The sequence below is a fragment of the Clupea harengus genome, chromosome 11, assembly GCF_900700415.2.
Source record: "Clupea harengus chromosome 11, Ch_v2.0.2, whole genome shotgun sequence".
In the NCBI taxonomy this organism is placed as follows: Eukaryota; Metazoa; Chordata; class Actinopteri; order Clupeiformes; family Clupeidae; genus Clupea; species Clupea harengus.
Window position 1 is genome coordinate 12,290,322 of NC_045162.1, and position 20,693 is coordinate 12,311,014.

A 20,693-nucleotide genomic window follows, 5' to 3' on the forward strand; every position below is an offset into this window, starting at 1 on the left:
GAACTCAAAGCGTTGATCATCAGTCAGTTAATCAATCAAACTAAATCACTGATCATTAAACAAGGCGAGAGGCTCTGGCCAGGACTATGAATGAACAGAGACTGGCTGTGATCGCTTCCATATTCATGTGGATGTGTGTTATTTTTGAACTCGCAGCAATGACTTTGTTTTGTTCTTAAAGTTACTGGGTTGTTGTTGTTGCCAGTGCCACACAAGTGCTCAGAGTTTTTATTTCAAGTTTTAACGTTGAGCTTCTCTGTTTACTTGTTTTATTTTGTGTTTATTTGTGGCCTGTGTCTTTGCTGATGTGTGTAGCACGTAAACACTTACACACACACACACACACACACACACACACACACACACACACACACAGAGAGAGATCTGTGTCTTCCAGGTGACCTTAGCACTTCCCTCTTAAAGTCAGTTACTCGATTATTAGACTTACAGTCATATCATTTACTATCACCTTTACAGAAACAGTGTCTGCATGTTTTCTCTCTGTGCATGTGTGTGTGCGTATGCACAAACATTTGTTAAGTGTGAATGTGTGTGTGCGTGTGTGTGCGAATGTAGATGTGTGTGTTTGTGTACACACAGTGGACTGATCAGTCTAAAGAGATTCAAACTTTACCTTTTTTGTTGACATTTCATTTCAGTTTACTCTGTCATTTTTGTTTGTTTACATGTGTGTATGTATGTATGTATGTATGTGTGTGTGTGTGTGTGTGTATGTGTGTTCTCAAAACTGCCATGTATGGCACTCGCAGCATGTGTTGTGATGTCTACATTGGTGTGTGAGGGCGAGCTCATGAGTGGATGACCAGATGTGGAGGTGGATGGCTGTTGTCCTTCCCTGACCTCCCATGACCTCTCCCATGTATGAGGAGCGCGTGTGCAAGTCGGTGAAGCTCTCTTCTGAAGGCGTCTTCCTCCTCCTCTTCTGAAGGCATCTTCCTCCTCTTCTGAACTCTCCGTTGCCCCATTGAGACTAAGCTTCTTATTCCGCTGCTCGGCGGAGCTTTGTTTCATCAGCGCTCGCTCAGATTTGAGACCGTTCAAAGCCCCCCTTCCCTACAGAACAGAACAGAACACTCCTGAAGAGTGGCTGGCTGGCTGTAAAGCCAGCCTAATGGTACTCACCGTTGACCTTTTAATTTTTAAACATATATTATCTTTAAAAATGATTCGTATTGTTTTTGATCAAATTGGCTAATTCTAATTCATGTGGCCGGCCTGAGGACGCATGTGGAGTCATTGCAGTAAGACAACACAACCCTACAGGAATGTCAGGGCAAAGAGGACAGGGGAAAGCAATTATGTCACAGTGACGCACCATAGACGTAGTCTTGGTAAGAACAGATAAAGTTGGCTGCAGGATCTGGCTGACTTGGCTCAGCTGACAGTTGCTTTAACAGTTTTTTTGTTTTGTTTTTTTTCCCCATAATGGATTCAGTCTTTCATTTCAGTCTCTTTATGTTTTAGTGGCTTTTCACCATTTACATTTCTTTTTGGCACTTACAAAAAGCTCAAGTACAAACAGTACAAAATGGACTAAATGATTTTTCCCCGTCTGCTACCTTGGTGTCATAGTTCATGGTGGAGTGTGGGCCAATAAACCCTGGCTCCATCTCGGAAGCTCCCTCTTTCCAGCATGAGAACGACACTCGTGTAGTATTTGCCATTGACGTCACTGACTAATAATGCTGTTTGGAACTATGTTCTACAAAGCAGATATGGCAGCACCCTGTACTTGAATAGAGATGCTAATGCTAACGCTAACGCACAGCTTCCTCGAGGTCTAACAATACCTCTGTGCTTCAGACAGCCCACCGCCTCCTACATCTGCACTCTTGTGTGCATGAGTGTGTGTGTTTGCGTGTGTGTTTCTCGAGTGTTGAGTGTATGTCTGTCATAGGTTTTTTTTATAGGAAATGGAGGGATGTGTTGAGGTAGGCAGAGGAGATTGAGGAGTGCTCTCTTGGCTGGAGTGATCCACGGGCTGGAGAAATAAAACCAGTTTACACACGTTCCTGAGTCTTGTTTTTATCTATCTTTTCCATAGATATATATTTACACCCATCTATTCACACTCATATTATAAGCTAAGGCATATACCCTATAAACATCAACTCAAACTGCTATTCACCCACACAACCAACACACTTCCTGTCTGTCGCTGTACTAACACCAGCACAGCAGACGCTTCCTTCTCCCACATCTGCAACAGCTTCTGTTTACTTTCTGTCAGAGACCTTCCCTCTCTCACCTTGACGGGCTTGGTGTCGCGATGAAATTGCTCTTGATTAGTCACATGCACATCACTTAGATTTTTGTGCTTCATTTAATTGAATATTGATTATTCATTTGGTTCTTAATCAGTGTTAAGCCTCCTCCCTGGGTGTTAAATTAAATGTGTCACCCCACACGGGTATGTGCAAACATGCAAAGTCATTCACTTTTTCTTGTTTGCTTCTAGTGGTAGTAAACCAGCCAAGGGCAGCTGGACCTTTGAGTAAATCCGTCAAGGCTTTCACCTCACATTCAAAAGGCCTCTGTATTTTGATATTTTTGGACACGTGGACCTGAGGAAGTGTGAACCAACAGTCCACAGACCCACAGTCTTCAAGCCATATACTCACAGCACTCGGGCTCACTGGGGTGCCGCAACACACAGAGAAAGGGAGACGCTGAAATCTATGCCTCAAGGCCAGACCTCCTACCTCTCTCTGACTCCTGCTGCACACACACACACAAACTCACACAAAGCCGGCTTTCTTCCACTGCTCATGTGACGCACCTCCAGCTGGTCCCCTCAAAGAGCAGACAAGGAGCTGAGCTCACACTACTTTACCTGTGGGTGAATCAGTGGGGTGTTTCCATGAAGAGATGCCACCTCCTGCAGAGTGACACTCAACACACACTAAGATCTCACGGGGGAGTCCAGCTAGACATATGTGCCACCATAAGCATTCTTGGAGAAAACACAATTTACATTCGGTATTTCAACAGACACACTAGCAGAAAGCTATTTTCAGTGTCCCTGGTTTAAGACGGATTACAGTGAGCATTTCCAGTTCAACCCAGTGTCTGGCAGATGATTTCTGCTGGAGAGGGTGTGAGCTGCTCCCCGGGGACGCTCTATAAGGACCCCTCCCCAGGCCCGCCCTTGTTGCTCAACTGCATCATTTGTAGAGAATGGTTCAGTAGATTCCCACGAAGGAGAGGCCCGAAAGCTCACAGACGTTCAGTTGTGCTCTGGGAACAGGCCCAGGATTTGATCCTCATCCCGACAGATATAACCTCTGTGCCATTTTTCATAGATGGAGATACCCTCACTTAACATGAAATACATAACAAAATGGTCTCCCGTACTGAAGGGCATTTTATTTTCAAAGCAGGCTGTTGATTGACAGCGAATGCATTTGGCAGATGAGAGTTACAATTCAGTACATCAGGACTGGTGTGCACTAGCGCTCTCAAGCAGAGGTTGAAAGACTCAGGGGACAGCGCTTGTCATGGCTGAAGGGGGAGCATCTTAGACAGGCGTCCAGTGCCTTCTCCCCTTCAAAGGAGACATCTGCTGCCTCGCCTCCCGCAGTCTATGTGTCTCATCAGGCTCCAAGCGGCGTGTCTCTAGATCAGCGCACTCTCTGATGAGAGGACGTGGGCTGGGTACTGATGCTAGCTCTTCCAGGTGGAGGTCAGTGGCTGCCTGTGAACACTTCACATGCACTCTGACATTTTGACAGCAGTCATTTCAAAAGGAGCCAGTGGGGGGGCTGTGAGCCTTTCTTATCCATCCAAAATCGGACATCTGTGACCCTCACAACTCAGAGATGTTAATTCCATACACTACATCTTGATTTTGCAGATAGGGTAACTTGTGCCTCACTGCCTTGGGCTGAGGGAATGAGTGGGTATCTTATCTCTTACAGGAAGGGACTGGTAGAAACACTGAGGTCTGAAAGAAGTAGCAATGAAAAATTATCCAGTATTTATACAATTAAATGTGACAGAAATATAATTGGTGACTCATCTCAGTGCTACTGAGATCCTAATCATCTTAATCAAATGTTAAAAGTAATAATTACCCAGTGAGTTCCAGAGAGTTGTGATTGCTTTTCCTTTGTGTGTGTGAGAGAAAGAGATTCTTTCTCTGCACCACAGTTGGTGTTGCTGAACACCCAAAATGGATATGATGTCAATTATGTCAGAAAGTTTTAGATATATAACAAGAAGAGAACACCCCCCCCCCCCCCCCCCCACACACACACACACACACACACACCCACACCCACAAACACCAACACCCACGTCTCTCCCAACTCTCACACCTCATCAGTCCTATCTCCTCTGTCATTTAACGGATGAGAGCACACTGTAATGAAGCCATCAGACAGACAGAAGAATTTAGACAGAGAGAGAGAGAGAGAGAGAGAGAGCGCGCCGGAGCAGGTAGAGAGATGGTGACTGAAAGAGACCAAGGGAGAGGTATGGGGTTTGCAGAGGGACAGGAAGGACAGGCGGAGCACCCTATTCTACTCCGTCCTCCCGCTCAGCGTTGAGTCAGAAACAGAAATGTGAGATGATGAGATGGGGGTGGGGGGTGGGGGGGGGTGTGGTTGAGTCAATATTCCTCGGTTCCGTGTGAAGGAGCCAAGTGAGGACTGATCGATTTCAATCACACCTCCTATGTGGGTGGGAGAGGCCACTCAAAGGATGCCCTCAGCCCTCCGATTGGGTCACTGAAAGGCCCTTGTGTGCACAGCAGTGACCTCATCAGCCAGCGATGACCTTTGATAGGTTCCAAGGTCACACCCTTTGGTCCGTGCTGTAATAGAAACCTGTAATAGGATTCTGAATAGGCTCCCAGATACTTGTGGTAAAAGGAGCTCTCCACACAAGAGAGGACCTAATCTGGCCATTCTCTACAACCTGTGTTTAGTGTGGATTGATACGGGCCGTTCTAAATTCTAAACAGGGTGGTCAGGTGATACATTGGCCAGGGCAGCATGTTCAGGCTTTAGTGGTGAATGATGGAATACTTATCTGAAAGACATATCCCCTTTTAAGGAGGATGTACGTGTGTGTGACGAGAAAATAATCCCCTTTTAAGGAGGATGTACGTGTGTGTGTGACGAGAACCGCTTCTCTCCCTTCTATGTGTTTGTTTCTGGTTTCCCCCCACAGTGACTCAACATCCCCCTCCGTGTTTCTACAGGAAGAATGCTGAGGGCAAGTATCTGCCCTCCGGTGGATAAAATGTGCCACATGTGGAAAATCCGATCCGACCGCGGACCCTCCCCACATAACCAAATGCTCCTTCTTCCACAAACCACAGAGATCATCCGATCCTTCCCCATTCCTCTCCCATTGTCTATTGTCTGAGTCAGCTGTAACCAAAACAGCACAAGTATACGAGACGAACCATGAAACAAAACACACATTCATTCATGGCCACACGTATACAAAGAGTGCGCCCAAGTGTGTGGTCTGCAGAGGGAAAAAGAAAGAAAGGGGAAAAAAGAAAGAAAGGGGGAAAAAACCAGAGTCATTTGTCATTAAATGAAGGAAGCAAATATATACCTGAAATGTATGCCTTGAGGGTTACCCATATGACTTACAAGTGGCTTGCTAAATGACACCGAATAGCTATTGTAACTGTTCTGGAGTGCATTACCAGAGGGCTTTGGTGAGCAACTACCGTCTAAGAATGAGACCCTCAGTTTGAACTCCCTCTGAGTTAACACAATGGTTGCTCAACAATTATTGGGAAATGTAGCCCCTTTACTTGAGCGTGCCTATGGGCCACAGCGGTAGCATTTTCTTGTGTGTGTATGATGTGTTCAGACAACTGTGTGTATGGTGAGATCAGACATGTGAGCTTACAAAGACAAATGCAATTACAACCAATTTGAATATTTCAAACCTTTAATCAACCTTTGAATGTTCGTAGAAAACACATGAGGGTGAGGAACAAAAAAGTTTTCATAGGAATACTAAGGTTAAGAAATATGAATAACACAACAGTGCTTAAATTCAAAATGAAAAGAACGAAAGAAAGGAAGAAAGGAAGAAAACCATAAAAAAACAGTCTAAAACTAAAAACCTTAAGAGTATTATTTGGTGTAAACAGTAGCAGATCCAAAGTGCTTGTAGAGGGGGTTTAGACGGGCACGGGCAAAAGGTGCTTATTTAAAGAGATCTGAAACCGAAAGACTTCAGGTCAATAATTCAATGACATCTGGATAACCAGAGTACTTGACCTTGACCTACTACACATTCAACCCATCTTTAAGACTGGACAGGGGTGCACTTTTTTGGGACACGAGGCAGAGCTGACCACTCATGACATGCCGTGTGTGTGTGTGTGTTTGTGTGTGTTTGTGTTGCATGCCCTAGAGCATCAAACATACACCCCTGTTGGGCAGACAGCCTTTCTCTCCCAATCCAGGTTGATCAGGGTCGGGATGGCGAGCATTCAAAACCGTATGTTGAGAGGCAGACTGCGCAACAGCAATATCTAGTATTCTAACATCAAAACAAAACATCTCTTGTGTTTTTGAAGTAACATCATATTCATAGCTCCACATCCCGTAAACTCAGTAGATTAAGTTCCCATGGAGCCATTTTTAAGATTAGAGAGGTAAGTGTTCAGTTCAATGTAACTACAGTATGGAGCTGTAATGGCCTCTCGTGGGAAAGAGGTGTGCCCATTCTTTTGACTGTGTTAAGGGGCTTGTGCATGTTAAGGTCACAAGAGGCATGTAAACCTGTAGAGCATGTAGTAATACTTAACTGATACAAAGTAATTACTCTGTTACATACAAATAATTGCACACAAAGGAGAGAGCCGCTCAAGAGTACCGATGGTGTAGCAGACACAACAGTGAATGTGTGTGTTTAAATGTCTGTGTGTGTCACTATATACGCTACGCTATTAGCGAAAGCCCATCATTCTAAACGGTCCTACCCTATGAGTGTGCAAGCAAACAAAAAGGATGTGCAAAAGAGTGTGCTTTGAGGGTGTCGAGTGTATTCGTTAACACATATGACAGGCCAGAACGTGTTGCCTGCGGAAATTCAAAATAACAGATGCCAAAGGCAGCATTCACAGATAATACATGACAGAACATTCTCTCAAAAAGTTGAGACTTGACAACGGACTGAGATGGAGATTCCGGACCCAGACTACGGGGGCTTTCTAGCAGCACGAGCCAGTGGCAGCGCTGTTTATATTGGGGTGGCCGTTTCAGCAAAACACATCTGCCAAAAAATTCATCACAATCATTAATCACACATCCGCAAAGGAATAAACCTGATTGGTCAAGTCATTCCGATTGCGTAACTTGTCTCTCTGTGCCAATTCACATTGAGCCAAAGCAATAAATAAGGTCATCACAAAGTAGCTTTCAATCACTAGCAATATTTCAAACGACACTGGATTGTAGTGCCAGCTGAGGTTGTTTCAGGTACTTAACTGTGACCATTAGACCACTGACTCAGTGTTGGGACAGAGTAGGTACACAAAGCTGGCCCTGCTACACTATCTGAAGACAAAGATGTAGCTTCGGTTAGGACCATGGTGCCAACATACTGTATGTGCGTACTAGTGTACTAGCTAAACTCGGCATCTCACCAAAAGCTGTTTTAACATGGTGTCTCACTGTGGGTTTAAAAGGGGTTTTGCGGCAAAGTGCTAGTCTAAGTTGGTTTAGCATTAGAGTGCTAAGTTAAATGCCAGCCTTGTTAGGTGACAGCGTTAGCTCATTCATCTCAGCTAAGGTCAGCCTTGGTTGCTACCCTGCGGCCCTTTGCAAGGGAAGCTCAAAGAAAACGCACATTGGAGAAAAGATGGGTCTTGCCACAATGACCTCTAACGGAAGTGAGGGGGGGGTGGGGCTTGTTGTCTGCTTGCTGCTGTTGGTGCCTCAGAAGAGCCCCTGCTGAACGGCGTGAGAGACCCCTCAGGGATGCTACGCCACGATGACGTCGGAGAGGTGAGAGAGATATGACAACAGACACACTGCAGACATGTCACCCATTTCTTCACTCACTCCCTTCCTTCAGTACCATTGGCGTGTCCATGAATGGCCTGACAGGGAGGACAGATAAAAGAGAGGGATAATTTAGAGAGGAAAAGAGGCAAATAGTATGACATTGTTTTTAGAGAAATGAGCGAACCATTTATTGCCATGTCCGTAAGCATGTACATCAAAATAACACATCCAGTATGAAGAGAAAGACATCGAAGATTACCTTCAGGCTGTCAGTGCGTGCGTGCGTGCGTGCGTGGTCAGTGGATGTGTGCATTGAGCGAGTGTGTGTGTGTGTGTGTCTACCTCTGGTAGGCTTGTATAGGAGTGGCCTGTGCGCTGCTGGGGCTCATTAACATAGCGCTGTAGATGTTGGACGCCACCACCAGGATGCAGAGCAGGATCGGCCCGATGATCGCCCCCTCCAGGCCCAGATAGTACGCCCCACCCGCTACTGCCAGGCCAGTCAGGTACGGGTGCCCTTGACTACAAGACACAAGCACACGCACACACATACATTTACTACATAAACGGAGCTCCGTCTAACATATCTAATGACAAGACTTCCATCCAGTCAGCCCCCATCCAATCAGTATGTTTCACTTTAACTAACAACAACTAACAACATTCAACTAACTCTGCTTCTAATCAACTTGAGGGTAAACTCAAATTCACTGCACACCATGTTTCGCTAGGCATTAGTACACAGACCACATAGCCAGCACGCCAGTGCTTGCACAAATACACAGACGCCCAGTCTGGCCGGGTTCTTCATTTTGTCTGATGATTTTGGCTGAGGGGCTCATTTTTACCTGCTCGCTCAGCCGCCTGCGTGGTTCTTAATTAACTCAAGCTTGTTAGGAATTCTGATTGGAATGAGGGCTCGTTAAATATTCATGCAGAGTGTAGAACGGGGTCTGCATTCCAAACAGGGAGCGGAGGGGCTCACCCACTTCAACTTCGCCAACTTCAGACACTCATACAGACAATCTGGCAAACACACACACACACACACACACACACACACACACACACACACACACACAAATGAAATGATGACACTGCCAACATCATGTTTTTAAAAGTACACATAGACTACATGTGTACAGACAAGAACGTAAAAGCAGACAAGCAGCAGTCTACCATAGTTTACCTCTCCCACACACACAGACACACACACAGACACAAACACACACACACACACAGACCCTGAGATGTCGGAGTAGATGGCGGTGTCCACGCAATATGTGGGCAGCAGGTGGCAGATCAGCAGGAGCAGTGCTCTGAAGCCCTCCCCCTGAGCCAGCCACAGGTCCAGCACCGCCGGCAGAGCTGCCCAGTACGTCCCCAAAAACGGCACAGCACCCAGGATAGCGGCCATGGCTAACCCAGAGGAGAAGAGAGGAGGCACCGAGAGTGAGGGAGGAAGAGAGAGGTGTAGATAGAGAGAGATTTAAGTAATTTTGCTATTAACTTTGAAATGAGTGCCGTGTCAAATGTTTCATTGGGTTCATTCACACAAACTGTTCTTATTTAACACCAGTGAAGCTGACATGGTTTGAGAAGTACAATAATGGAAGATGTGAAGGATAGAGGAAAGAGAGAGAGAGAGAGAGAGAGAGAGAGAGAGATAGAGGGAGGGAAGGAAATGCATGGAGGAAGGGAGGCCCAGAGAGGGTGGCAGAGCAGAGAACAGAATGATGATAAACTGGGCAGATGGCTGCTCTCTGCATGAGTAAACAGAGTTCATCAGACAAACAAACAAACAAAATCACACACACAACAAAGGCAGGGCCACATTGTGTGTTGTCCTGTTGTCACCTTAACACGCATCGAGACAGAGAGAGACAGGGAGAGGGGACGTGGGATTTGCCAACCCATGTTGAAGACTTAGGAGGATAACCACGTAACCCAGCCACATGTCTAGTCAGTGCAGTGTGTGCCTGTCTGTGTGTGTGTGTGTGTGTGTGTGTGTGTGTGTGTGTGTCTGCGCTTATGAATGTGTGTGTACATATGTGTCCATGTTCATATGTGAGAAGTCAGCTGTCTTCCATATGGTTACAGTGGTAACAGTAAACATGTGTACTGACAGTAGGTGCGACTAGGCCCTGGCACGGAGGAACCTCCGGGTGACATCAGCCATACACTGAGCGTGCTCGGTTTCCGCTCTGCTAAGCCCTGATCCCAGAGCAGTGCCAATTAGTCTCCCACTCACGATCTGGCCCAATCTAATCCCTGATTCACTGAGCCTCTAGTCAAAACAGGATATGGTAACCACATGTGAATGTGCATGGGTAGTATAGGACTGTAACGACAATGGACTTCTCGAGACGGTCTTCAAAACATACCACCAGCTAATTACAGGGTTCAATTAAATGTTTTGTAAATGATGTGAGTATTGAGACAGAATGCTTTCACACTTCAACAGAATGTATTCGAATAAAACACCAGAAAATAATGCTAGTGTTTGTCAACTGTGTAAACAGGAAGTACTTCATAGACTCTCTGACAGGAGATCAAAGAGGAACAAACCAAGTCTGCAGGGACACCTAGATTGGGAGAAGTTGGGTGTGTCTTACATGTGTGTGTTATTTCATGTGCCTGACCCACCTGAGGGAATGAAAACGATGTTGATGCCAAAGATGGTGTGTGTGAGCCATGTGTAGAGACCGTAGAAGCCTGCCATCTTCAGTGATGCATCAAACACACCCCTGCAGAGACACACACACACACACACACACACACACACACACACACACACACACACACACACACACACACACAGAAATCCAAAATAGATTCAGTCTTACAATCAGAAATGCAGGTACATTTTTATGCAAACAACAAACTACAAACAGGGAGAAAGCACAGATAGATGGAGTAAACCGATACTCAAATACAAAGAAAATCTTTTAAAATATTAAGGTGTGTCATCTCAGAAATAGAGATGGATTGTAAAACAAACTGGGACAGATACAGAGAGGGGGAGGAAGGTATCGGAATGTATTGAGGAGACACTGCGCTTTGTGACTCAATGGCTCCCTCCTGTGCCTACCACTTGGAACTACAACACCTGCTAAATGTCGCTGTGTTGGTATATGTGTGTGCATATGTGTGTCTATTTCGGTACACACCTGATGGCCTCCTCCACTGACTGGCCAATGATGTTGGACGAGGGCCCGGGTTGGGACAGAGGGGTGAGGCTGATCACCCACTTGACTGGCTTATAGTACTCCCCACTGGAGCTCAGCAGGTAGAAGAGGGTGGTGAGGAAGATCACCTGCACAGCAACAAGACACACACACACACACCAGAGAGAGAGAGAGAGAGAGCGAGAGCGAGAGAGAGAGAGAGAGAGAGAGAACAAACCGTTCAGCCAACTATGACAACAAACCACTGAGAGTCTGTGACTGTGTGCAACAATTAGCTGTAAGAATAGCACTACTTCAGATTTAAATTAGGATAGAAAGTTTAAAGATTGAGAAAGGGGGGAAAAAAACAAGACACTGAATGGATCTATAAATTTCATTCTCTGCCAGGGCTCTAATGGTGATTTTGGTTTGAAACCATGTATTGCACACTAGAGCTTTGTAGTATGATAGAGGGGAATAAGGTACGCTGGACAACAGGTCATGTTTGACATGTGATAAAGATGCATTCGATTTTATTATCACTAAGTGTTACCACAACACCTACAGTGGTCTTCAAACAACTGAGCGCATTTTCTAGGCAGGGGGTCAGGCTTTAGATGGTTAGCTTCAGCCAGTTAGCATCATCTATTTTCATCTACTCGAAGATATTTGTTTCCCATTGTTTTCAATCACGCATGAGTATGGCCAGTCAGCATAGGACTTTGGCTTTTGGTTTGGGTTTTTTTCGGTCATGTGTCATTTACAGCTCAGGCAATTGGCTCTTCAATATTTTCCAGACCCAAAACTGAGCCGTGAAACTACATTTTTGAAGATGCCAGTGCCCATTTACGTATCTCCTAAGATGAAATTGCTAGCATAGCAAAGACCACTGAAATGAATGTGAGGTCTAATATGTCTCTCCCTCCAGGTCTTTTCATGGTTACAACAAGTACTAAGAGTTTGTGATGACTATGATGAAGAAAACCACAAAATATGATACTATACACTCTTTGTGTGCCATACTACTAGTTTGAAACAATAATAAGTATGGCAATATCATATAAAAACATACATATCTATACATACAATATTTTACAGATCAGTGTAAGGAAAACATCATAATGAAAGCAGACTGTGTGGTGAGAGTTACCAGAGATAGAACAAAGTTGAGTAGTGCTGTGCCACTGTGGAACAGGACCGTTATCAGAGTGGTTGTCGTAGAGATGAGAAGTCCTAAATTCCGGCTCATCACTATCCACAGAGACTCCGTAATCTGTGAAACAGATTGGAAGAACACCATTTACAACCATTCACCCCTTTACCACAACATATGCACTCTCTCAGAAAACAAAAATACAAGACCATCCATAGGCCCACATACCCTTAGAACCCTACACACTCTCACTCTCACTCACCGACAAAAGGGTCTCAATGTTCTCCTGGATGAAGGAGGCGATGTCCTGCCAATCCAAAATATCCCCAAGCCAGCTGTTCTGTCTTTGCACATGCCACTTAGTCCCCCGGTGACGTCCAGTGTGTGTGACATTCTGAAACACAAACCCACTGGATGAGTATAAGAGTGTGTGTGTGAGTGTGTGTTTTAGTATGTAGAGCTGCTATATGTTTTTCTTTATGTCAGAGAGAGAGAGAGAGGGAGTTGGTAGGTAACTTTACCTTCACAAACCAGGACTGGTACATTCTGTCCCAAAGTTCCAGCACTTGCTTCTCTATGACTGCAGTGTGATTCACTTTGTCGCCTAGCATCTTATGGAGCTGCTCAGAACCAAACGCGTACACATGAACACACACAAACACATATGAAAGAGGACAATTCTAACACACTACATATACACCCTTCTAAGAGTACAAACTTTGTCACCTACAACACATACCTTTTGTGTTATCCATTCTCGACCGTGTTGATAGACATTAGTCGCAGCAGAGTTTAAGGCATTCTGGACCACACGTGCCTCAGGGAGCCAGCTACACACACACACACACAAACAAACACACACACACACACACACACACACAAACACACAAACACAGAAAGACCAGACCAGAAAATGAGTGCCATTCACTATATTATGAATAAATGTGTGTAATTATTAAATAAATAAAGGCTCTGTACTGTGCACTATAAAGTGCTCTTAATGATGGGAATGTTTGCAGTGTTTATAGTATGTGTACTAAATGTAACCTGTCTTACTTTGCCCACTCCGGGTGGTTGGAGACCGTCTCATTGATCAGGTTACTTGTGACCTCAATGATGTGGACACTCTCATGATGCACCTACATATCAAAGGTCAGATTGTCAGAGGGGTCCTGTAGCACATAGCGTGGCCTTTGAAATGTCATAAACTACTATGCTGCGGTACGGCAAGCCTGTGGGGTCACACTACCATGGCTGTGAGCAGCAGGGCCATCAGCAGAGTCCCAGTAACAAGCAGGAAGATGATGAAGATGCTAATAAGCTTATCCAGGGAACGTTCCAGCCACACGATCATCTGGAGAGAGAAGCAGAGAGGAAGAAAGGAAAAGAGAAACAAACAAACAAACACACAAACAAAGAGAGAGAAGTAAAGAGTGAGAGGGAAGGTGAAAAGGAGGGAAAGGAAAGTGGAGCACTTCATTAGACGACCTTCTGAATGGTGTGAACATGTGTGTGTCTGTGTGCGTGTGTGTGCATGTCAAATTAGAGATCTCTCGGGTCCTTATTCCCGCCCTGCGACCCAGGTCCTGAAAACCATGAGTCTGCATTGGCCTCATCAACTCACTGCATATGCACACACGCAAACACACACCACCTGAGAAACTGACATGCTGGTTAAGTCATTGGTGGGGTTTGGTAAGTTGGTATTTCACAGCCGAGCCCTTATGGGAATGTGAACTTGAATCCAGCTAAGGCAGTGGAAGGCTGTTATTACAGTTTAGTTTTTTCCTGTATGTTATACCTATGTGGCCCCAGGGCACATACCCTTGCACATCAACGGTGACAGTAAGACTATTAAGTAAATCATCTTCACCCTCACTGCTGAAATAGAATTTAGAATATGGAGTTTTTTGTAAGGGTATGTTTAGATTTGATTTAAATAAAACATGGTTTTACTTCATTCTTTTTACTATCATGTTATTATTGCTGAGGTCTTCTAGATTATAATCATACATGCCACTTTTGCCTCAATGTTTTTAGTTAGGGGAAATATACAAAAACATCAAGGCATGTCAGACTACCTAAAACAGGCCTTAGACTCCAGAGTGTTAAAAGGTTATGCAACATCCAAAGAGGTTATGAAGTTCTGCTGATACTCTGAGGCCTTTTAATGCAGTTAGTTGATCTGTTATGGGTCTGATCAGTGCTGCAGAAGGATTGCATTACTGTTGACTGCAAGCTGGGTTTCATACAAGGAAGAAAAAAACTATAGATCTTGTTAATCATAGAAATAGAATTCCTAGAACAGGTATTGTCATTGTCAACACTTAATGCTTTGTTAAACATGTTCAATAATTCTATCATACTCAGTAAGATACATTACCGCATTGAATGGTATCAAGGACAAGTAGGGAGCTCTGAACCCTGAAGTGTGGTGCCATTTGCTAGTCTAGGTATTCTATTTCTATGCTGGTAACCCTCACCAAGACAGTCCTTCCTGGATACAGTTTCCACAGAGGGGACCCAGTAGGCCCCTACAACAGAGGTTCAGTTTTAGGGCCTTCACGCAAGTTTACCATTACCATGGTTCCAGCAGGGCAACCGGAGGAGACTGCCGCAAAGCAGAGCCTCACACATATAGGCACGCACACACACACACGCGCGCGCGCGCGCACGCACGCACGCACGCACGCACGCACGCACGCACACACTCGCTCGCACTCGCACACACACACACACACACACACACACACACACAAACTACACAAAATCACACAGTGGGGCTGTGGAAGGGTCTTGAGGCAAACTCTTCATAAGTGTAACAGAGCACCTCTGTGAAGGTACAAATGAACTCTATTTGACTGTGTGAGTGTATGAAGGAGTCTGCTTGTGTATGTATTTGCATAGTGTGAGTTATTTCCGCGCAATAACATAAGCATGCATGTGCGTATGTTGGTGTACAGATGTGTCTGAGTTGTGAGAGAGCGAGCTTGTCTGTGAGTGTGAGTGTGTGTGTTTGAGTTGTTTTGTTTGACAGAGGCCCATACACATGCCCTTCCACAGCTCCAGTGCAGCACTCAGTCAGCACTAGCAGCGAAAGCGTGTGATTCAGCAGAGCCAGGATGGGGGGATGAAAGGGATGAGTAAAAGCATCAGTCCAAGCCTCTAATGCGTGCGCACACATCGCCACTCTTTCACGCGTTCTTTTTTTCTCTCTTTTTTTCCCTGATACTATCCGCCTGGGGCTAGTGTTGAGGGTCTTTACCTGCTGGTTAAGCCAATGCCAGAGCTTTGGGGAGACAAACGAGAGAGACAAACGAGGGATTAGAGAGCAGAGAAAAACGAGTGCAGTCTGAGCAGCACAACATCACATGGTTTCCAGGCAGTGGGACAGGATCAGTTTCGGTCAGGCATGGGGGTGGGGCACAGGACTGTGAGGTGGGACGGGGTTGTGATTGGACAGGGAGAGGTGAAGGTACAGTCTTTGCTTGGACCAACAAAAAAAAAAGTCTTGTCTCGTGTCACAGAGAAGGGTGGGAGTGCCAGGGTGTGCTTTGGGACAGTAGGGAGGAAGGAAGAAGGGCATATTAACAAGGCATCACAACAGTGCGTGAGGCAGTCACACACATAGAGAGGTGCTAAAACTTACTCCAAAGCTTATCAGTCCAGCTGTGAAAGTTCCCTCAACATTGCACATTAAGATATCATTAGAACTACCCACCAAACTGAAGTAGCAAGTAAATATACCTGGACAGTCGTCTACCAGTTGACGTGTTGTTCGGTGACATAGACATGTCACGGAAATAACACACAGTGATTCACTGTGGAGTGTGGTGCCAAACTCACTGAAGATTCACTGCTTTCCCAGAATAGCATATTAATGAAATAAAATTGAGCTACCGGTCTGGTATGTTCTGTTTTTTTTTTTTTTTTTTTAAATAGGACCTTGTGGTTGAACATGAAATACCCAGGCTGGTGTTAGAAAGGGGAGCTGGGAACACAATGCCAGCTGCCTTCACACAGAGGAGGCCACAAGGCTCAGGAAATCGCCTGGTATCCCCCAGGGATTGGACTCTACACAGGCAGTCACACTCACTCCCACCTAAACACACACACGCCATGCACCGTAAACGTATGTTCTACATCTGTTTAAGAGAAGAGAGTGTATGATAAGGGGTCTAGTGTAAGGGTCATGGTCTGACCATGGGCATGGCCACGAGGGGTGTTACCTTGGTGTCAATGCGGAGCAGGAACTGAGAGAGGCCTCTGATTGGTCCAGGCACAAGCACTTCCTGTCGCTCTCCAACGAATTGCTGAAGTCTGGCCCACCAGGAAGACAGGGTGCGCTCAGCAAAACCCTTCAGCCCAAAGCGCACAGTGACTTTTTTCAGAAGCCATACTATAACACACACACACACACAAACACACACGCAGGCACATATTAGAGACAGAAAAACCACCGACACAAACCATCACACACTTCCTTTCAAACTCTGACACCAAACCACAAAAACATGTTAATCTCAGGCTGAACATTGGATTTTGCTGAAACCACCTTACTTCACACATCTATACACTTACAAAAACTAAAACACTTCTTATTTTCAGACACAGGCGAGAGAGAGAGAGAGAGAGAGAGAGAGAGAGAGTGTAAGTGAGTGAGTGTACCAGCTACAGGTATGGGGAGCAGCTGTATGATCCAGAGGTTGAGGAAGATCTGCACCACGATAAAGGCCCATCCCAGCAGCACAAAGTAAATGTCACTGGCCCTCTTCTTCTTCTGACGCATGGTGCCCAGCTCTGGACGGACACGTGCACGTCCATGCCCTCCCACTGTCCTAGCTCCATCCACTGAGTCTGAAGACGGGGCAGACCATCTTACACATGTCGGCTCAATGAGCACTCTGTTTGTATTCATAATGTTTGTGTGTGTGTTTGTGTCTTAGCATATAAGCGGCATACCTTGAGGTGGCGTTGTGTCACTCTTCTGTTCTTCTCCTTTGGGCTTTGCATGTGTACTGCAGGATATGGCCATGAATATGGTGTTGGCAGCAAATGACAACACCTGCCCTGACAACTCAGCTGTAGAGAGAGACAGTGGAGGAAAGGTTGAGAGAAAGAATTAAGGATAATGGAGAGACAGTTAGGGAGAGATAAACCATCCTATTTTACAAGGAATGCATCTATAGAGCTTGGCCTTGTGTGCCTCATGGCTGCTTACTTCTACCAGGTTTGGGTTTCTTCTCTTGGCAGCCAATGAAGAGAAGTGCCACGGCAAATACAAACACAGGAACTCTCCATGAGCCTGCTAGAGAGACTGAGACGGGCAGGGTGGGGGGTTCATGGGAGAGATAGAGATATAAGAGGGAGAGAGAAAGACATGTCAACTATAGGGAGAGGAATTTGAGAAAAAAATTTAAAATTAGTCAGTTTGATGCCAAAATGACTGTGGCAGAAATGTTAGTGTGTGTGTGTGTGACTCATGTTACAGGGACTAAGTACTTGAGGAACACACAGCTGTGTTCTAGAACTCTACAAATGTGTGACAACTGACATGTGTTCTGCATGTTGGTGAGAGACTATGTTATCACTATCACTATGTTGTATCAAAAGTTCACCCCTTCAAGCATCACTAACTAAATATAGAATCTATGACACAGGGCTATAACAAGACTAGTGACCTTCAACACGCACACACACATATACACACACACCCACCTCTAGTAGTGAAGCAGACAAACGATGAGAAGCCTCCACTGAAAGTCATTGAGTGCATGTCCAGACATGAACCCTCCACCTTACACTATATGTTTGTGTGAGACTGTGAGTGTATGGTTGTGATGTGTGTGATGGTTTGCCTCTCACCTAGGTAGAATATGAGAACAGTCCACACAGGAACAGACATGGCACGCAGGTAACCCTCCATCCCTGGGGTCCACTTGAAGATCACCGCCAAAATATAGCCAACCACTAAAGTGCCCACCTGATTGAATCACAGAGAAGCCCACTCTCACATTCAGCTTTTGGGTGCCACGCTTTCAAATTCCATTTCTACTCTTTCAATCTGTGATTAGGTTGTAGAGCACCTAATAATAACACTACATCCTCATACAACATGGGATATGAAGGGAAGAACATTCCTTCTATTAGTTAGTTCACAGCCAGCCACTTCAAAATGCAGTTGGTCATATGAGGATTCCTCAAGAGACAAATATAGATACATTTAGGAACAGTAGGCGACAAGGATTTGGTTGAACTGAATGAGACAGAAGAGGGCGTGTGTCTGATGATCCGGAATGACATTAACAGTGACAGGGCAGGAACAATAGCGTCACGCCCATGCAAACGTGTGCTATGTATAAACAATCACTTTGTAAACACTTACCCACACAGCGCTAAAGCAATCCAGCAGAAGAGAGATGACAGTCCAGGCGTGTCCGAGGAACACCTGCATGCCGATGAGACTCCAGGACAGGTAAAGCACGTACAGCAACGGAGCTCCAGCAAACACCACCAGTAGTACCTTCAACCGTTCCAGCACCAATGTGCCCAGCATATCAATACCATAATTCACACACCATACCGGAACTAACAATGTCCCTAGTACCACCGGGGTTCCTGTCTCCTGAAGTCCATTGAGCCAAGAGCGGCAGAGACGGGCAAGGGAGTACTTGAATGGGTGCAGAAAAGTCCCGCACAGCACGGCCCAAAGCAGTGGTCGAAGGAACGCCTCCAAGATGAAGTAAACTAGCACCGCAGCTCCGCAACAGATCGCCACAAAAATCATCGCCCCGGTGTTGTAGAAGGCCTGTTTAATGTTTTTGTCGAATTTAAGAGACATTGGCTGACCGAGCAGCTGACTGACCATGCCAACGGCTGGTTGCATTGACTCGCTGAAGGACACATAGCGCGACCGGGCCGAGTGGGGTGTTTCTGCCTCCGGAGCTTCAGCAACGGCCGGCTCCTCTTCTAGACCGGAGCCCTCCGCGTCGGCCATGTTCGTAGTCTAGAGTGTCTCCAAAGATCCCACCACTACCAACACCACTACCTCATTGGGGGAAATTGGGATAGAGGAGGGAGGGAGAGGAAGGAGGGACAGCATAAACGTACACGGAAGAGAGCGAGTTGGGTAATGCTGTTTTTCTTGTTTACCCGTTAAAGAATAAACTAGACTAAGCTAACGTAATGTTGTCATAGTTATTGACCAGTTGTTGGCATAGAAACTTCCGTGGAAATCACGTGACCAACGCACTCACGACAATCATATTACATTAACACTTGCACCTCTTGTTAAATAAAGTTCTTTAATCATCTGACTAAAATTAGGTGTAAGAATAACCGACTGTCAGATAATAGTGTAGGCCTACTAAAAGAAAACATTACAAGCCTATATATAAATAACAATAATAATAATAATAATAAATACTTTATAACACTTTGCTGGGATACAGATAGTCAGTAACTAAACATGCTTGTGCCTATTAGTATTTAACTTTAATAGGCTAGGATACTTGACATGTCATGTTACCATTAGTGCATTCCCAAAATAAATCTTTAACTGAATGACATTACAGCACCCGAACACTTTTGTAGGCATGTTCCAATATAATGCACACTTTCACCAAATACTTAAAAAGAGAATGTCCACATCATGTGTACAAACACTAAAAAAGAAGACAATAACAATGGTTAAAATGTTTATTTAAGATCTGAAAAACAATTTAGGCATTCATTTGCCAAGTTGATCTTCAGTTTGTGGTCCTCTTTTTCATTCTCCATTAAATTATGTGGAAGAATGAAATACTGAGTCAATTTAGTGTGGAGATCTTGTCTGAGTTCCTTACAAGTGTGAGTGATTTACCATTGCTTAAATATTTTAACTTCTAAAGAATAAATGAGTAAAAACCTACCCACATGAGTGACAGTATCTCTTTATATTGCATTGTACTGTAGATACAACTGTTCTTGTTTATACCCATGCACAAACACAAGCTAAACCTGCAGCTTCCGTGCTATTTGTTTACTTGCAAAAACAGCAGAAGCATTTTTTCTAACTTTGGAATAATTCATATTTTAAAACTATATTTAAACTATACTGCTGTTAAAACTTACCAAAAATCACTTTCACAATCAGTTTCATTCTTGATGTGATACTGTGTCTTTTCCATATGTTTCGGTGGAGTCTGCATTCCGCACAGTCTAAAGACCTTTTTGGTTACGTACTCCTGTATAAAAACAATGTGACAAGTGTCGTGGAAAATTTCTAAGAGTTCTCAAGAAACTTCTCAAGGCAAATAGGTATGAATATACTGAACGGTTTAATTCAGAGAAGTTAATTACTGCTGAGCTGGTCCATGGAGCATCTCAAAG

At 44.9% G+C, this 20,693-nt stretch overlaps 1 protein-coding gene across 3 annotated transcripts; it reads right to left on the minus strand.

Annotated features, from left to right (window-relative positions):
- Window positions 1-5,916: 5,916 nt before the first annotated feature.
- On the minus strand, window positions 5,917-20,551 carry tmem245 (transmembrane protein 245). Of its 3 annotated transcripts, XM_031576013.2 has the most exons (19): window positions 20,436-20,551; window positions 18,709-19,371; window positions 18,189-18,306; window positions 17,545-17,640; window positions 17,286-17,405; window positions 16,992-17,180; window positions 16,553-16,722; window positions 15,589-15,612; window positions 13,573-13,677; window positions 13,380-13,462; window positions 13,063-13,153; window positions 12,845-12,943; window positions 12,586-12,717; window positions 12,321-12,443; window positions 11,174-11,319; window positions 10,650-10,750; window positions 9,248-9,422; window positions 8,346-8,525; window positions 5,917-8,098 (listed from the first exon to the last, which is right to left on the minus strand). In XM_031576013.2, the coding sequence occupies exons 2-19, from the start codon at window positions 19,318-19,320 to the stop codon at window positions 8,053-8,055; spliced, it is 2,610 nt and encodes an 869-aa protein (XP_031431873.1). In that variant the 5' UTR covers window positions 19,321-19,371; window positions 20,436-20,551; the 3' UTR covers window positions 5,917-8,052. The 3 variants fall into 3 exon arrangements, with proteins under 3 accessions (XP_031431873.1, XP_042565018.1, XP_031431872.1); XM_042709084.1 differs by lacking the exon at window positions 15,589-15,612; XM_031576012.2 differs by lacking the exon at window positions 20,436-20,551 and having other exon boundaries at window positions 18,709-19,507.
- Between the last annotated feature and the right edge of the window lie 142 nt (window positions 20,552-20,693).

Excerpts from the sequence above, each read along its gene's own strand:
- tmem245 (XM_031576013.2), bottom strand. The coding sequence starts at position 19,320 with ATGGCCGACGCGGAGGGCTCCGGTCTAGAAGAGGAGCCGGCCGTTGCT. Across the intron at positions 12,944-13,062 it reads GAGAATGGATAACACAAAAG|CTCCATAAGATGCTAGGCGA; the intron begins GTATGTGTTGTA and ends GGTTCTGAGCAG. Across the intron at positions 12,718-12,844 it reads ACCAGTCCTGGTTTGTGAAG|AATGTCACACACACTGGACG; the intron begins GTAAAGTTACCT and ends TTTGTGTTTCAG.